The sequence below is a fragment of the Myotis yumanensis genome, unplaced genomic scaffold (assembly GCF_028538775.1).
Source record: "Myotis yumanensis isolate MYYU_CA2020_CCGP unplaced genomic scaffold, mMyoYum1.0.hap1 SCAF_1, whole genome shotgun sequence".
NCBI lineage: Eukaryota > Metazoa > Chordata > Mammalia > Chiroptera > Vespertilionidae > Myotis > Myotis yumanensis.
In genome coordinates, this window is record NW_027223752.1 from 83256423 (window position 1) to 83274789 (window position 18367).

Here is an 18367-nt window from a genome sequence, read left to right on the forward strand (position 1 = left end):
CTTTAGCCAAAAGTCAATCAAAAGTTCTGACCAAGATCCTAATATAGTTGGTGACTCTGATTCAGCCCTCGAGCTGACAGCTGGTGAGGTGTGGATGACTGGATTCCTGATGCAAAAGCTTAAGCCCAGAAGCATCTGAAATTCCCTGTTCCCTAGTCTCCTCCTGCTCGGTCTGCTTCCGTGGACCCACCACTCCCCACTGCAGACCCCAGACTGAGTCAATACTAGCACCTCTGATTTCTGCCACTTTCCAGAGAACTATGCCCTGGCCAATCAAGGGAACAGTCGGGATGAAAAAAAGGAAAGAAAAATGCAAAGCCATTGTTATAGATCCTGACAGAGCAAGGTCAGTAGGATAAGGGCCTGAAATATGGAACTATTTTGTCTTGCAAACAGGGAGTGTGCATGTGGAGACTAAAGTGGGAGAAAGGCTTGAAATCAAGAGAATGGAGTACAGGCAATGGAGTCTACAGCCCCAGAGGATACTGGTGAGTCCTAGGGAAGCCAAGCCAAGGATCTTAGGGAGGAGAATAGGAAGGATGGCCTGGCTCCCACTCCTCATCCTTTTTCTTCTCTCCTGTGCCTCATCACACCTGTGGGATCATTCTTGCCCCTGCCACTGGCCCCATTTCAGGCCCCAGACAGGAAGGATAGAATGAGTCTTACCCACACTTGGAGTCCAGCATCAAGTCATTCTTGCTGCTGTGCCCTAGTTCTAAAAACTCAGCTTCTATCTTGTTCCTAAGACTTGAGCCCCATCCTGTGCCCCAGTCTGGTAACTGAGCGCTGTTCCCTCTGCTAGAGTCCCTGTCTTGATACCCTCTAGTTTTTATAGTTCCTGTCTACTTATTAGAGACTAGAGGCCCAGTGCACGAATTTGTGCACAGGTGGGGTCCGGCCAGCCCAGCCCCAATTGGTGGATTGGGCCAGGCTTGTCAGGAGGAGGAGACAGTGGGAGGTTGGCAGCTGGCCCGCCCCAATCAATTGGGGCTGGCCGGCTGGGGGGAGGAACTGTGGGTGGTGGGCCAGCTGGCCCCACCCCTGAATGGGGTGGGGGGGTGATCAGGGGTGAGGCTGGCTTGGGGAAAAGGCAGGGGGGGGGGTGGTCGTTACAGTGTTCCGGTCGATGGCTTCAGATAGATAGATAGATAGATAGATAGATAGATAGATAGATTAGATTTTCCCTTTAAGCCCCAGACTGGAAGCTGAGGACCCTGTTTTTTTTGCCAATAGAGGGAGACTGCATATCTTAATGATTTAGAGAGTACGTTTTAACATCAAATAGACCTGTATTCAAAAACTCTGGCTTCACTAAGGGACCAGCTGTGTGACTTGGGTGAATTACTTAACCTCTGGGAAAAAAGTAAAGTATTATGCAGAATGTTGTGACTCAAAGTGTGATCCATGGACTTTTACATCCACATCAGTGGGAGCTTGTTAGAATTGCAGAAACTCAGGCACCAACCCAGACGTATTAAACAGAACCTACATTTTAACAAGACCCCACCCCCACCCCCACCCCCTGCCAGGTGATTTGATGAACATTAACATTTGAGAAGCAAGAGGATCTTGCTTTGAGTCCCAGCTTTAAACCTAAGTCTTGCCCTAACCAGTTTGGCTCAGTGAATAGAGCATTGACCTGTGGACTGAAGGTCCCAATTCTGGTCAAGGGCATGTACCTTGGTTGCGGCTCGATCTCCAGTAGAAGGCATGCAGGAGGCAGCTGATTGATGATTCTCTCATTGATGTTTCTAACCCTGTATCCCTCTCCCTTCCTTTCTGTAAACATCAATAAAATGTATTTTTTAAAAAGACTGTAGATTAAAAAACAACAACCCTGAGACTTACTTACCCTGTAGACTTGGCTTTAGGTTTATGTATATGAAGTTATAAAAAAAAAAGTGGTATAGCCATTATGAAAAACAGTATGAAGATTTCTCAAAAAATTAAAAATAGAACTAACATATGATCTAGCAATCCCACTTCTTTGTATATATCCAAAGGAAATGAAATCACTGTCTTGAAGAGATATCTGCACCCCATGTTCATTGCAGCATTATTTACAATAGTCAAGACATGGAAACAAACTAAATGTTTATCAAAAGATAAAGGGTTAAAGAAAATGTTATATATATATATATATCTCCATCCATTTGTGACAACATGGATGAACCTGGAGGACATTTTGCTAAGTGAAATATGCCAGACACAGAAAGACAAATACTTATATGTGGAATCTAAAATAGTTGAACTTAAACTCTTGGAAGCACAGAGTAGAAAGATGGTTCGGTGACTGGGAGGTGAGGAAAATTTCATTCAAAGGGTACAGAGAGTCAGGTATGATGGATAAATAAGTTCTGATGATCTAATGTACAATATGGTGGTGACTAGAGTTAACAATACTGTATTGGGCACTCCAAATTCTCTAAGAGAGTAGATATTTTTTTTCTTTTTTAATATATTTTATTGATTTTTCACAGAGTGGAAGGGAGAGAGATAGAGAGAGTTAGAAACATTGATGAGTGAGAAACATCAATCAGCTGCCTCCTGCACATCCCCCACCGGGGATATGCCCGCAACCCAGGTACATGCCCTTGACCGGAATCGAACCTGGGACCTCTCAGTCCGCAGGCCGACGCTCTATCCACTGAGCCAAACCGGTTTCGGCTAAGAGAGTAGATATTAATTGTTCTTTCCAAAAGAAAGAAAAACAAAGGTATCTATAGGAGGTGATAAATATGTTAGTTAGCTTGATGGTAGTAATAATTTCATAATATATGCATATATCAAAACATGCTGCACATCTTAAATACATATACCTTTATTTATCAAATACTAGAAGCGTGGTGCACGAATTCGTGCACAGATGGGGTCCCTTGGCATAGCCTGCAGGGATTGGGCTGAAACTGGCAGTCCAATGCCACCTGCTGCTCCCACTCACCCCAGCCCCACTGTGTCTGCCATGGGCTCACGCCCAGTCAGTCCTGATCGGAAGGGGCTCACGCCACTACAGTGGTGCTCACCAGCCATGAGCCCTGCATCTGGTGCCCATCCTGAAGGGGTTGGGGGTGGTGGGATGCCCTTGCCGGCCCAGGATCTGAATCCATCCCACTGACGTTCGCGCCAGTTGTGGGGAGCCACCTGGTGGTCACTTTTATATCATTTCTTCCTTGTGGAGCATCTAGGGAGGGGAAGTGGCCATAGTGCCTGAGGCCAACTTCCAAGAGGCCAGAGGCACAGGCCCATTGGCGTCTGGCCAGTTCTCCAGAGATGGGACCTGCAGGACTACTGAGGGAGGGAATGGCTGCCACCGGACTGGTGGGCTGCCGGAACGGGTTGGTCAGCTGAGCAGCGCTTCCACTGTGGGAGTGCACTAACCACCAGGGGGCAGCTCCTGTGTTGAGCGTCTGCCCCCTGGTGGTCAGTGTACATCATAGCGACCAGTCAACCAGTCCTTAAGTCGTTTGGTGGCTTAGGCTTTTATATATATAGATACTTCAATAAAGATGGGGGAGGGAAGAAGTTATAGATACTCCCAACAAACAGTGAATGCTCAATAAATGGTCTCTATTACTACCACTTGCCTGCTTGCCTTTCCAAACCTGTTCCAGTGCTCTCTTATTAGAATACTAGAGGCCCAGTGCACGAAATTAGTGCAAGGGGCTCGGCCCTCGCAGCCGCAGTGGCTGCCTTGGCCCTCGCAGCCCCAGCTTTGTCTGGAAGGTCATCTGGAAAGACATCCAGAAGGTCATTTGGCTGTCTGGTCTAATTAGCATATTACGCTTTTACTATTATAGATCTTCCTGATTTTGAGGCTTTAATAGACTAACTCCTTTTATCTGATGCCAAGTTGGTCTGGACTTCCTTCCAGCATCTGTAATGCTCTCGAGGGTCTGCCCCATGTCAGTGGGCCCTGTCGTATAATTCCAGATCCAAGCTCCTTCCCGTTTGACTGTTCATCAAGAATTAAGGGACATGACAATGTTAATGGGAGCATGCCTCACCACAGACCATGAATGAACATACATTCCACCAGTACTGATCAAGCACCAACTTTGTGGCAGGTACTGTCCTGACTTCAGGAACTCACAGATTACTACCAGGGGCAGACAAGCAGACATACAGTGAGACGTATAGTGTGACAGGTACTATAATGAAAGAAGTATCAGATGCTATGATGGAAGAGGTCATGGAGCACAAAGCAAGGCTACCTAATCTAGACTGGAGGTCAGGGAAGGCTCCCTGGAGGAAATTACTTTTAGGTGAGACTTGAAGGGTGAGCTGGAGTGGGTCAAGGAAAGAGGAGCTGGGTGAGACCAGCATGTCCAAAGGTCTGAGAAGAATTGAAATGAATTCAATGTGACTAAAGAATGGGAGTAATCAAGGGGAAGTATGGCAAGAGAAGAGCCTGGAAGGTAGCTGACTGCTGGTCACAAAGGACCTTATGAATCAAATTAAAAGAGTTTGGACTTTATTCTACATGCACTGGGCAACAGTTAATGTGTTTTAAGAGGGGAAAGTGATGTATCTGATTTCATAGACTAGGTGGTGTAATCAGTCATTCTTGGGATAAGTGACATTAAGTTTTCTGATTCATTTGTATAGGCGAGCCCCCAATCACAAATGTCCTCATAACACAGATGCAGCCCTAACTGGTTTGGCTCAGTGGATAGAGTGTCGGTCTGCAGATGATGGGTCCCAGGTTTGATTCCTGTCAAGGGCATGTACTTTGATTGCAGGCTCCTCCCCGGCCCAGGCCCTGGTCAGGGTGAGTGCAGGAGGCAACCAATTGATGTGTTTCTCTCACATCAATATTTCTGTCTTTCCCTCTCTCTTCCACTCTCTAAAAATCAATGGGAAAATATCCTTGGGTGAGGATTAAAGAAACAAACAAACAAACAAACAAAAATAAATAAAAAGTTATAAAACAGATGCAGAGAAAGAAGATTTGACACACAGAAAAGAGGAAGCAATGTGACGGAGGAGGCAGATATTGGAGCTGCCAGCTCGGAAGAGGAAGAAAATGGATTATCCCCTTGGGCCTCCAGAGGGAGCATGGCCTTGACAACACCTTGATTTCAGACCAGTGAAAGTAATTTCAGACTTCTGGTCTTCTGAACAGTGAGAGAATAAATGTCTGTTGTTTTAAGGTACCAAGCTTGTAGTAATTTGTAAAAGCAGTAATTGGAAATCAATACAACATAAAAAAAAATAACTCAAGAATGAATTTAACAAAAGAAGTACAAAATTTACTCTCTGAAAACTATAAAATACTAGAGGTCCAGTGCATGAATTTGTGCACAGGTGGGGTCCAGATGGCCCGGCCCCAATCGGGGTAGATTGTGGCCAGGCCTATCAGGAGGAGGAGATAGTGGGAAGTTGGCCAGCTGGCCCGCCCCGATCAGGCCAATCAGGGCTGGGCTGGATGGTGAGGGGCCATGGGCAATTTGCTGGCAGGCCCTGCCCCCAATTGGGGTGGGGGGCCTATTGGGGGCCAGCAGCCTGGGGGAGGGGCCATCAGTGGTTGGCTGGCTGGCCCTGCCTCTGATCAGGGTCGGGGACTGATCTGGGGTGGGGCCAGGTGGGGGAAGAAGCTACAGGAGGTTGGCTGGCTGGCCCCGCTCCCTATTGGGGTAGGGGGTAGCAATCAGGGGCGAAGTTAGCCGGGAGGAGGGGCTGAGGGTCGATCTGGGTGGTAGGGGCCCATCAGGGGTGGGGCTGGCTGGGAGGAGGGGCTGCAGGGGGTTGGCCGGCAGCCCCACCCACTGATCGGGGTGGGAGAGGCTGATCAGGAGTGGGGCTGCTGGGTGGAGGGGTCACAGGAGGTTGGCTGGTGGCCCCACCCCCTGATCAGACCGGTTCACTGACCACAGTGAGCATCATAGCTAACGGTTGTTCTGGTCATCACGGCGTTCCAGTCACTGGCTTTTTATATGTAGACTAGAGGCCCAGTGCACAAATAAATGCACTAGTGGGGTCCCTTGGCCTGGCTGGCGATCGGGGCCAATCAGGGCAAGCAGGCCCAGGGGAGGGGCCCCAGGAAGTTGGCCAACTGCCCTGCCCTGATCAGGGCCATCAGGGCCGGCTGGCGTGGGGGGGGGGGGGGGGGGGGGGTGGGTGGGTGGAGGAAGGTCGAGGGAGGTTGGCTGTGGGAGAGCACTGACCACCAGGGGGCAGCTCCTGTATTGAGCGTCTGTCCCCTAGTGGTCAGTGTGCATCATTGCAACCGGTCATTCAGTTGTTCTGTCACTTAGGCTTTTGTATATATAGATTATTAAAAGAATATTTTAAAGACCTAAACAAATAGAAAGATATTTCATGCTCATGGATCAGAAGGCTTAATATTGTTAACATGGCAACAGTCTCCCAATTGATCTACAGATTCAACGTAATCCCTATCCAAAGTCCAGTTAGCTTTTTTTGCAAAAATTTACAAACTGATCCTAAAGTTCATATAAAAATGCAAGGGACTTAGAATAGTCAAATAATCTTGAAGGACTCACACTTCCCAATTTCAAAACTTATTACAAAGGTAACATAGTATAGTACTGATATAAGGACAGACATAAAGATAGACCAATGAAATATAATTAAGAGTCCAGGAATAAACCTGTACATTTATGGTCAATTAATTTTCAAAAATCATACAAGATAATTCAATGGGGAAGTAATAGTTTTTCAACAAATGGTGCAGGGACAACTGGATATTACAATGAAAAATAATGAAGGTGGAACCCTATATCACACCGTACACAAAAATTAACTCAATATGGATCAAATATCTAAATGTAAAAGTTAAACTCTTAGTATAAAACGTAAGCACAAATCTTTATAACCTTGTATAAAGCAATGGCTTCTTAGATAATACACCTAAAGCACAAGCAACCAAAGAAAAATTAGATAAGTTGGACTTCATCAGAATTAAAAATGTTGTGCTTCAAATGATATACATCAATCAAGTTAAAAGACAATCCACAGAATGGGAGAAAATATTTGGAAATCATATATTTGATAAGGGACGTGTATCCAGAATATAAAAAGAAATCTTACAACCAATAATAAAAAGACAAATAACCCAATTAAAAATGGACAAATGATCAGAATAGACATTCCTTCAAAGAAGATATACAAATGGCCCATAAGCACATCAAAAGATGCTTAATATCACTAGCCATTAGGGAAATGCAAATCAATATCACAATGAGATACTAATTCATACTCACTAGCAGCGGGGAGTGGGGGGAGGCTACAATAAGAAGACAGATTTAAAGCACGTGTTGGCAAGGCTATGGAGAAATTGGAAGCCTCATTCATTGCTGGTGGGAATGTAGAATGGTTCATCCTCTTTGGAAAACAGTCTACAAGTTCCTCAAATGGTTAAACAGAGTTACTATATGACCCAGCAACTCCATTCCTAGGTACATACTCAAGAGAAATGAAAACATACTTCTCCACAAAAGCTTGTATACAAATGTTCATAGAACTATTCACAACAGCCAACAAGTAGAAACAACTCAAATGTCCATCAACTTATGAATACAAAAAAAATGTGGCATAATCCATACAATGAAATATTCAGCAACAAAAAGGTATAACGTTACGATACACGCTACAGCATAGATGAACTTTGAAAACATTATGCGAGGTGAAAGTGCCAGTCACAAAAGACCATCTATTGTATGATTCCATTTTTATGAAATGCCCAGAATAGGCAAAGAGTAGTGGTTGCCTAGGACTGGAGGTGAGAAAAAAAGGTGACTGCTATTGGGCACATTCCTTTAGGGCATGATAAAACTGTTCTAAAATTGTGATATTTCACAACTCAGTGAATATACTAAAATGTACTGAATTATATGCTTTAAATGGGTGCATTTTATATGTATTAAATCTCAATAAAGCTGTTAAATTTACTCAGTATGGATGTGCAAATGTTATGATTGCCAGTTTATGATCTTGTCTTCTTTGCCAACACTTGCTGAGTCCTAGAAGAGTTTTATAAAGATTTACTGTACTGCTAACTCCAAGATTTTCTTGTAACGAAATGGCTGATAAATATTTAATAATCAAAAACAAAACAAGGCAGTGTAAATTTGTCATTGATATAATGCATAAGAACAAAACTAAATTTCAAGTTCCAAGGAAAGGAAAAGCTTATTTGTAACCTAACTTGTGAATTTGTTGAAATGGAAACTTTTCCTAATACAAATCCTGACAAATGGTACGAAAACTGTTGGTTCATTGACTGAGTAGGCTGTTGAAGCACCCTGAGCTTGCATGCTGGGCCTGAAGCAGCAAGTAAATGTTAGAAATAAAGGCATGGAGCCTGGATTCCCCTTGCCTTCTTCTTTTTTCTTTTTAAAAAGAATATATTTTATTCATTTTTTACCAAGAGGAAGGGAGAAGAATAGAGAGCTAGAAACATTGATGAGAGAGAAACATCGATCAGCTTCCTCCTGTACAGCCCCTACTGGGGACGTGCTCACAACCAAGGTACATGCCCCTGATGGGAATCGAACCTGGGATCCTTCAGTCCGCAGGCCGACGCTCTATCCACTGAGCCAAACCGGTCAAGGCTGCCTCCTTCTTCTTGAGTCCACAGATGATTTAGAAACCAGGACTACCTCACCCTGGCTGCTGAGATACAGAGGTTAGTCCTTCCTTAATTCCAGAGGCAGCTCCAAGTCAGACCCGATTTCTAGTCCTAAGTCCGCTCCGCAGTTGCGGGGCAAATTCAAGACCTTCATTTGCTCTCGCGGTGCTTATTTCCTAAGGCAGACGAAGAGAACGACTCCTACCATCCAACCTACTTTACCTGCGAGAAGCAGGAGTGAACCGACCCAGTTGAGAGTGCTGAGAAAATCTGAGGTAGGACATAATGCAATATGCATAGGCTGGGTTTGAACCAAGTTCTGCTGGGGACCTGTGTGACCAGGGGCAAGTCACCTGAATCTGAACCGGCTTCGTTATTTGTAAAACGTACTCCCTTTCATGTCTCCAAACTGGTAGTTATGAGGAGTGTTGGGGCGGCATCTGGGGGCGGGGGAGGGAGGGGTGTCTTTCCATAGCGCCCTCAGACGCGCACGAAGAGGGCGAATGTCCTGGTTGTCCGTGTCTAAACCCTGGCTCCGGTTCTCTCGCCCAATTGTCTTATTTACAGATAAACAAAGTTCCATGGTTACACAGAAGGACGGCCACAAATCCCATCCAAGGGCCTTGGGGTTTGTGAGCAATTCGGCACGACCTGCGTGGGAGCAGCAGCAGGCGGTGGCAGCTGCACGACGTGGCCACCTCCTCGGCGACTAGCAGAAGCCCGCCGCCTAGAGGCCGGCTCAGGCCCCGCAAGGGAAGCGTCGTGAAGACTCCGGGTACTGCGGCATCCCGGAGCCAATACGCTCTCAGTTAGCTCTGCTAACTCCTTTCTTCCATTGGGCCTCTGTAACTGCCAATCAATCATTTGCCCAGTTTTTATTGGTTTAGCTTCGATCATTCTACTCAATTTACTAATCACATGTTTCGTTCGAGAATATCTTTACGTCATTAGCTCCCTTCCTAAATCTGACGGATTTAACCAGTTCTTCTATTCCATTGGCTGGCCCCAGTCCCTCCTCTAGTACATCCTGTTCGAGGCGGAAGTGGGAGAATCTCTATTCCTATTGGCTTAGATTTGCAAGCGGTGGTTGTCCATCAGTCTATCAACCAGGAAGTACGACTCCGGAAGGGGCGGGCTTTGCGACCATGGCGGCGCCGGTGCCTACGGTGTGTTCTCTTTCTCTTTCTCAGGTTGCTATCGTGGATGCTTCCTTTACCTTAAGTGATTCAGGCAAATTATTGGCGCGAGGGAAGGGTGGTGATGAACGTGGCTTCAGGGAGGCAACCTCCCTGGCACAGCGTGGGGAAACGGGGCTGGAATTACCGCTCCTCACCAGTAACCTCTGAGGGGCTGGCCCGCTAGAAGGCAAGTTGTGAACAGGAGTGGGAAGGCCGGAAGTCTGGGGTGTCCGAAGGAAAGTGGGGGCTTTTCCACCTCAGAATCCTGAGGGAAGAATGGCTTTTCTTTATTCTCCCTCCTATAGGAGGTGCTGGAGTCAGACCTGCCGAGAGCGGTGGCACTTTTGAAAAACCTCCAGGAGCAGGTGAGTAATGTCACCCTTTTGGAATAGATACAGTGGTTCTCAACCTTCCTAATGCCGCGACCCTTTAATACAGTTCCTCATGTTGTGGTTAACCCCAACCATAAAATTATTTTCGTTGCTACTTCATAACTGTAATTTTGCTACTGTAAACAATATGTAATTATATATGTGTTTTCCGATGGTCTTAGGTGACCCCTGCGAAAGGGTCGTTCGACCCCCAAAGGGGTCGCGACCCACAGGTTGAGAACAGCTGGATTAATCAGGGTTTGACTTTGACTTCGCGCGCTGTTCACCCCCAAACTCTGTTGATTTGGGAGCATATATTTGAATGCTACCAAATACCATAAATGCAAAATGATTTGATGACCTTTTCAGGCTACAGTGAAAAGTAATTGACTTCTACATCTAAAGGAATACAGGAAACTTAAGAAAAGAACTGTCTGAACCAGTTTCCTTTCTTCTTATAGTTAAGGAAACTGATGCTGGGAAAGGTGATGCGACTTGCCTTTTGGGTGCCCAGCTAATACACATTTATGTAGTGCTATGCATTGTAAGTTCAACCGGTACAGATAAAGGTATGGTCCCCATGGCTTCCCCATGCTTTGGTAAGGTGATTTCTGTAGCTTTAAGAAGAGGTGAAAAGTTTTTTCTACCTTTTGAAGAAGTATCAGAAACCATCTCTTGTTATTCTTTTCCAGAACTGAAAAGAAAATACTGTATGTTGAACAGTGTTTAAGATAACTTTTAGGTGGCATTGTTTAGCTTTTGCCCTTTACAGTTTACGGAGATTATTTGATGTATTCTAGTCAGCTGTTTTATTTGGACTAATTTCAGGTAATGGCTGTAACTGCACAAATTCAAGCTCTGACGAAAAAAGTTCAAGCTAGAGCCTTTCCAACAGAGAAGGTAAGACATACTTGAAGAGTAAGCATCCCCTGAGTTGATGTTCTCAACAGTTCTTTCTCAATAGGTATATTGAATGTCTTGTATACTAAGTGCTGGAGCTTTAAAGACAAATAAAGCCCAGTTTCTGTGCTGAAGTCTAGCGAGTAAGACGGATCAGAGTAATAGATATAAGCGGTAGCAGCCATGTTGCAGAGTCATGACGAGTGCTGTGCAAGCCGAGGAGAAAGATTAAATAATTGCCAGAGGAGCAGAGGAAGTCAGGAAAGGCTTATCAGAGAAGGTAACAGGATTGTGAGGAATAAATAGGAATCAGACGTACAGAAAGAAGCAGATGTGTAAAGGCACGAAGTCCTGAAAGTATGGTGATATTCTGGGAAAGGAGCTAAGTCCTTTAGTGTGTGTGTGTGTGTGTGTGTGTGTGTGTGTTAGGGGTAGGAAAAAAGACTGGAAAAGTAGTGATTGTGAGAAGTCTTGCCAACTGAGGCGTTAACCATTGTGTTTCTTCTAATCCAAGATGCTGTTAATGGAGAACATCACTCATTTTATACATATTAAGAAAAAATGCTACCTGTTAATCTGTGACATGTACTAAAATACTGTTGATTAAAAGATGCATCTTGACTTCAGAGATGTCAAAATATGAAAACAATGTGCATCTTAAAATTGAAAGATGGTGGTTTATAAATTAACATCTTATAGAACCTTCTCAGGGATTATTGAGTATGGCCAGTATAAACAGAGGGTTCTGGATTCCTCTACTTAATTGACCTGGAAAATCTGGTGTCATCTGTTTTATATATTGAACTTTTTTGCTGAGATATTATTTAAGCAAAACATACCGTAGGTTAACAAAAGTATGAAAATCATTGCAGTAGGATAATAAGCATTGATGGATTTTTAATCACGGGATTTATTCTTTGGAAAGCAGTTTTGTTCTTTAGTAAGATAGCTAACAGCATTTTAAAAAATAATTTTTTGTAATTGATTTCAGAGAGAAAGGGAGAGGGAGAAAGAGAAACATCAATGATGAGAATCATTGATTTGCTGCCTCCTGCACGCCCCCTACTGGGGACTGAGCCCACAACCTGGGCATATTCCCTGAGCAGGAATCAAACCATGACCTCCTGGTTCACCGCTGAAGGCTCAACCACTGAGACACCAGCCGGGCATGAGAGCATTTTTATTATATTCTCTCTGTCTTTTCTTTCTCATCAAATTTTGTTCTTGTCTATTTTTATACTTTCTGCTTATTTTTTTTATCTTTGCTTTTTTTTCCTTTGTGTTTCTCGTGCTTGTAACTCATTTTGCACTTGGCAGTGCCTATGCATGCCAGAAGAGCCTACTTCTCAAACTCTTGGCTGTCTTTATTCTGGGTACCATGCTTTGCTTTAGTTTAATGCCTTTTTGAGATGGGCTACCAGCATGTATCTTAGATCACTATATATTTGTTTATTCACTGAGCAGATATTTACAAGCTTATCACCAAAGACTTTTACTAGGTGTTTTATAGGTTACAAAGTGTTTTCATGTTATATCATTTGCACCTCATAATTGCTCTTTGACACAGGAAGGAAATAGTGTTCATATTACAGATGAGGAGACTGATGTTAGAAGGTTAAGTGACTTACTCAATATTTGATTACTGAATACCTAATTCAAAAGTTAAACTCAGTTTGCCTGCCTTTAAATCCTTTGCTTATCTTAAGAGCTTATCTTGTTAGACTCAGACTGAGTTTGAATCCCAGTTTTATTCCTATTACTGTGTAATCTTAGGCAGAGTATTTAACCTTTTTGATATAGGTCTTCCTAGAACGAATGACAATGAAAACACAACAATCCAAAACCTATGGGACACGGTGAAAGCAGTCCTAAGAGGGAAGTTCATAGCATTACAAGCCTCCCTCAAAAAAAACCTAAGAAAAACTGGTAATAAATTATCTACCTCTACAACTTAAAGAATTAGAAAGAGAGCAACAAGAAAAGCCCAGGAAGGAGATAATAAAGATCAGAGCCCTATCTGGTTTGGCTCAGTGGATAGAGCGTTGGCCTGCGGACTGAGGGGTCCCAAGTTTAATTCTGGTCAAGGGCACATGCCCAGGTTGCAGGCTCGATCCCCAGTAGGGAGCGTGCAGGAGGCAGCCAATCAATGATTCTCTCTCATCATTGATGTTTCTATCTCCTTCTCCTTTCCTCTCTGAAATCAATAAAAATATCTTTTAAAAAAATAAAATAAAGATCAGAGCAGAAATAAATGAAATAGAGACCAAAAAAACTATACAAAAGATCAAGAAACCAAGAGCTGGTTCTTTGAAGGATAAGTAAGATTGATGAACCTCTAGCTAGGTCACCAAGAAGCAAAGAGAGAGGACCCAAATAAACAGAATCAGAAATGAAAGAGGCGAGATAACAACAGACCCCACAGAAATACAAAAGATTGATATGGGTCTTCCTAGGACTATGGACTTTCTCAGTTTTATTTTATACAACAGTGACTCCTTTTTAAAAAATAACTATAGCCCTAACCGGTTTGGCTCAGTGAATAGAGTGTCGGCCTGTGGACTGAAGGGTCCCAGGTTCGATTCCGGTCAAGGGCATGTACCTTGGTTGCGGGCATATCCCCAGTGGGGGGTTGTGCAGGAGGCAGCTGATTGATGTTTCTCTCTCATCGATGTTTCTAACTCTCTATCCCTCTCCCTTCCTCTCTGTAAAAAATCCATAAAATATATTTTTAAAAAAATAACAAAAAAATAAAAAATAACTATAGCTTAAGTCAGTGCTCACACATTGTACTTTCTTTTACTTAAAAGAATAAACATAATATTCGTTCAATTTTCTGCCTGTAAATATAATAAACTTTTAATTTTAGAAGGTTTGGCAGATACGTAAAAACACAAAGAAGAAAATTAAAAGTTTTATATAATCACTGTTCTAAGATAACCACTAGGGTACATTTTTTTGGAAATTTATTTTATTATAAAAGTAATGCATGCTTGATGAAAAAACAGTTTCACAGTACAAGCACTCTATTTCTTCCTTTTTCTCATTTTGGTCTCCAGGGATAGCAGTTGTTAATTATGTGTTATTTTCCAGACATATTTTTATACATATAAAATGTGTGCATCATACTCCCCCCATTTTAGTTGGAACCATATTACAAACATTTTCTACAGAGTGTAGAAAGTGTTGTGATATGAAACGAAGTATGAAAGGAATTATGTCAGTATGTATAGATCATTGTTTTTAACCTATATTGTATAATTCTATTGTATGGGGATAGAATCAGTAATTGTTTTTGATTAAATTAGTTTAGAATTCAGCATTATGGAGGCTTTTTTTAAAAATGTGTTTTTATTTATTTCATAGAGGAAGGAGTGGGGGGAGAGAGAGATAGAAACCTTAATGAGGAGAGAGAATCATTGATTGGCTGTTTCCTGCACACCCCCCACTGGGGATTGAGCCTGAAACCTGGGTATGTGCCCTCACCAGGAAAGGAACCATGACCTCATGGTTCATGAGTCAGTGCTTAACCACTGAGCCACACTGGCTGGGCTGGAGGCATTTTTTATTGTCACAACTTGAGGGGATATCAGTGAGTAGAGGCCAGTGATGCTGCTGAGCATTCTCCAGCGCCTAGACAGCAGTCCACAAATGATCTCCCTAAATGTTAATAGCTCTGAGGTTGAGAAATCCTGCTGTATTTATTTTGGAGATATTTTATTGATTTTCTTGCTCTTACTGTGTTTCAAAAGTGCTCTGAGCTTTGCTTTTCTCTTGTTAGCATAATTTTCTCTGTGGCTATTTCAGGTACAGCCACCACCACCACCCACACCCCCCCTTGAGATTACTCCAGATATCTTACATGAATTGATTGGGAAAAACTTGAACTTGGAAAAGATTATCCTGTTTGTCCTAGGCTTTCCTGATTCTCTGGCTAAAACAGAATTTGCACCTCTTATTGTTTTGTTTAACTCAGGGTCTCAGCCTCTTGGAAGTGAAAGACCAGTTGCTGCTCATGTACCTTATGGATTTGAGCCATCTCATCCTGGACAAAGCCTCAGGAGGGTCTCTTCAGGGACATGCGGCAGTTTTGAGACTGGTGGAGATTCGCACGGTATGAAGCATTTGGCATCTTAGAGTCCTAGGTTTCCAAATCCTGAACTCCAGGACTTTCACACAATAGCTCTCATTTAAGTGAATGTTCTCATATTTAAGTGAGGAAACCAAATGAAAGATAGTATTTTTCTCTTCTTTGGTTCTAACTTTGTGCATATGCTAGTTAAGTGCTTTATCTGGCAACTTAATATAGGGACTCTGCTTATGTGCTTAACTTTGGGAAGGAAATGTGATCCTTTCTAACCATGTTACAGGTTTTGGAAAAAATTCGTCCCTTGGATCAAAAACTGAAGTATCAAATTGACAAACTGGTCAAGACTGCAGTGACAGGCAGCCTCAGTAAGTGGGAGAAGCTGTAAGGTTATGTGGATTCCATCATAACGTCCAAAATCTTATAAAATCTCTTGGGGTTTTTTTGTTTCAGGTGAGAATGACCCACTCCGTTTTAAGCCTCATCCCAGCAATATGATGAGCAAGGTAAGAGGTTGCCTTGTCCTGATTTTCCTGAATGCGTCTCGTGGTGATCCTGGATCTCCTGGGATTCTCTTATTACTCTTGATTCCCAGCTTGTGCCTTAGAGTGTTGAGTATGAGATTCCCCCTTCTGCCTTTTATTTTCCCACCTCCCCAGGGTATGCCGGCTTTGGTTTTTCTTATCATCTGCCTAACACTTCCTAAGTTTATGGACATTATATTCTTTTTATAGTTGAGCTCTGAGGATGAGGAAGATGAAGCAGAGGAAGGGCAGTCTGGGGCTGCAGGGAAGAAATCTGCAAACGGAGCAGTTAAGAAATACGTTCCACCGCGCTTGGTGCCAGTACATTATGGTATGAACCGTGGCTACCACCTCCTCGGTGTGAATTGTGTTTCTCTTCTTTTCTCTGTTCTGGGATAACCTTTGCTAATTTTTATCACATAGATGAAACAGAGGCTGAGCGGGAAAAGAAGCGTCTAGAACGAGCCAAAAGACGAGCATTGAGCAGCTCTGTTATTCGTGAACTTAAGGAGCAGTACTCAGATGCTCCAGAGGAAATCCGTGATGCCCGGCATCCTCATGTTACTCGCCAGAGTCAGGAGGATCAACACAGGTCTGAGTCCTTGTAATTAGACATTATTTTCTGCGCTGTAGAGACCTGTCCTTGTGCTTTGGATGAATATGGTTAAGTCTAGTGCCAAATGAACCCACATTATATAGAGAATGGAGTGGAAAACTTGGGAGGACAGTTTCTAAGAATTAGGGGTTTGAAGTACAGACTAAGAACTAGGAAGAAGATATCCCCTCCTCCCCCAACTGAACAAATGCTATATGAAGGAGAACACTTTAAAGCAGGTTTTTGTAATGGCATCAAGAGTGCTAGATAAGTTCAGGGAAGAGAAGTAGAGAAGTGATTGTAACTTAAATACAGACTCCTTGACTTTGCCCAGTTGATAGGTTGGAGTGAAGGGGCCCATGTAGCTAATCCTGTCTATAGATCTGAAATATAAGAGTTCTCTGATATAATAATAATTTAAATATTCCAGTGGTTGGACTGTGAGTTCATCAGTAGGGAGGAGGGAAATTCTAGCACAAAGAACGTTTCTTTGAGGAAGTTCAGTGTTGAGCATTTGGTATGTCCTTACCAAATACTATATTGCCCTGCTATGAAATCTGTTGAGAACTGTCATAATAAAGGGTGAGTAAAATGTCTGGGCCCAGGTTCTGGGCTGCAGCTTGTATATTATGGACTGAGCATGTTAGACACAGTGTCTGTTTCTCTGACAGGATTAACTATGAGGAGAGCATGATGGTGCGTTTAAGTGTCAGTAAGCGAGAGAAAGGACGACGAAAACGCGCAAATGTCATGAGCTCACAACTTCATTCTCTCACGCACTTCAGTGACATCAGTGCTTTGACAGGAGAAACCCCTCATCTTGATGAGGTGAGGTTGTGATACAGGGGTGGGAGGTGGTCTTCATGCTTTCAGCCAAATGCATGTGGGGCTCGTTGCTATGGGAAACTGGGGAAGAGATACCAACACTTACACTGCCACTCCTTTACTTCTCCGTCTCCAGGATCAGAATCCTATTAAGAAGCGGAAGAAGATACCCAAGAAAGGTCGGAAGAAAAAAGGTCAGTAAATGGCTAGGAGTTAGGTGACCAAGTGCAGGGTGGAGAGTATGAATTGGGATGCCAGCTTTGAATTTGCCATCCTAGGTCTTACTAAGCCCTATAATATCTCTTCCGTGCTGGGCACTAATCTCTTTAGAGGTGGGATGTTATTTTTCTTCTTTCCCAAGCTGAAAATCAGCATAATTCACAGAAGAGATTTCTGGATTGTTCCTCTAAGCTCCCACACCTTTTCAGGCATTCTTAAATAAAATTACTAAAGTGTCACTTGAAGAAACCATTATCCCACTTCAGTTTCTTCCTACTTCTAGTCTTTTGTCCTGGGAGGATATAGAGTAGTGCCTAGTGGCCTTCTCTTTAGATGTCTTTTTGTTCTGTTCCTCCAGCTTTTCCAACTGTCCTTTGCCTCATTCTTGATTTCCCTTCCTTTCAGGTTTTCGGAGGCGGCGGTGATTGTGGGTGTACATATTTATATATTTTTTTTGTCATCCTGAGATACTTCCAGTTTCACTGTATGTAGGTCCTTTTCCTTGGAATTTATTGTTTGCTCTGGACATGTGGAAATCTGTTAATAAAACTGATTTTACTTACGAATTGAAGCCCCTATTGCACATGTATGACTCATTTGCTGGGTATGGGGTATTTTAGGTGAGAGGGCAATAAAAGGGAAAGATGAGGTTTTGAGGGGAGTGGGAGAAGTTTGGCTCTATATAGGTGTTTTTTAATAGAAACTAGAAATTGGTTATTTAACAAAATAAATAAATAAATGAGCTCTGGCCAGTGTTGCTCAGTGCTTAGAATGTTGGCCCGTGCACCACAGAGTCGTGGGTTTGATTCCCAGTCAAGTACCTGGGTTGCAGGTTCGATCCTTGGCCCGTCAGGGCTTGTATAGGAGGCAACCAATTGATGTCTCTCTCCTACATAATATTTTTTTCTCTCTCTCATTCTCTTCCCCCAACCTCCCTCCCTCTCTTCCACTCTTTTTAAAAAGCAATGGAGCCCTAGCTGGTTTGGCTCAGTGGATAGAGTATCAGCCGGCAGACCAAAGGGTCCCGGGATCAGTTCTGGTCTAGGGCATGTACCTTGGTTACAGGCTCCTCCCAAGCTGG

General features: G+C 43.3%; 1 protein-coding gene and 1 long non-coding RNA gene across 4 annotated transcripts; both read left to right on the forward strand.

Annotated features, from left to right (window-relative positions):
- Positions 1 to 219: 219 nt before the first annotated feature.
- LOC139004022 (uncharacterized) lies at positions 220 to 5153 on the forward strand. Its single transcript, XR_011470323.1, has 2 exons — positions 220 to 346; positions 4932 to 5153. It is a non-coding gene; the product is annotated as an uncharacterized lncRNA (long non-coding RNA).
- Positions 5154 to 9723: 4570 nt separating this feature from the next.
- Positions 9724 to 17857, forward strand: NGDN (neuroguidin). Of its 3 annotated transcripts, none has more exons than XM_070426691.1 (11): positions 9724 to 9756; positions 10074 to 10133; positions 10968 to 11039; positions 15013 to 15150; positions 15407 to 15491; positions 15577 to 15629; positions 15858 to 15978; positions 16071 to 16239; positions 16914 to 17070; positions 17204 to 17261; positions 17692 to 17857. In XM_070426691.1, the coding sequence occupies exons 1-11, from the start codon at positions 9736 to 9738 to the stop codon at positions 17709 to 17711; spliced, it is 954 nt and encodes a 317-aa protein (XP_070282792.1). In that variant the 5' UTR covers positions 9724 to 9735; the 3' UTR covers positions 17712 to 17857. The 3 variants fall into 3 exon arrangements, with proteins under 3 accessions (XP_070282792.1, XP_070282784.1, XP_070282800.1); XM_070426683.1 differs by having other exon boundaries at positions 9726 to 9780; XM_070426699.1 differs by having other exon boundaries at positions 9735 to 9955.
- The last annotated feature ends 510 nt before the right edge of the window (positions 17858 to 18367 follow it).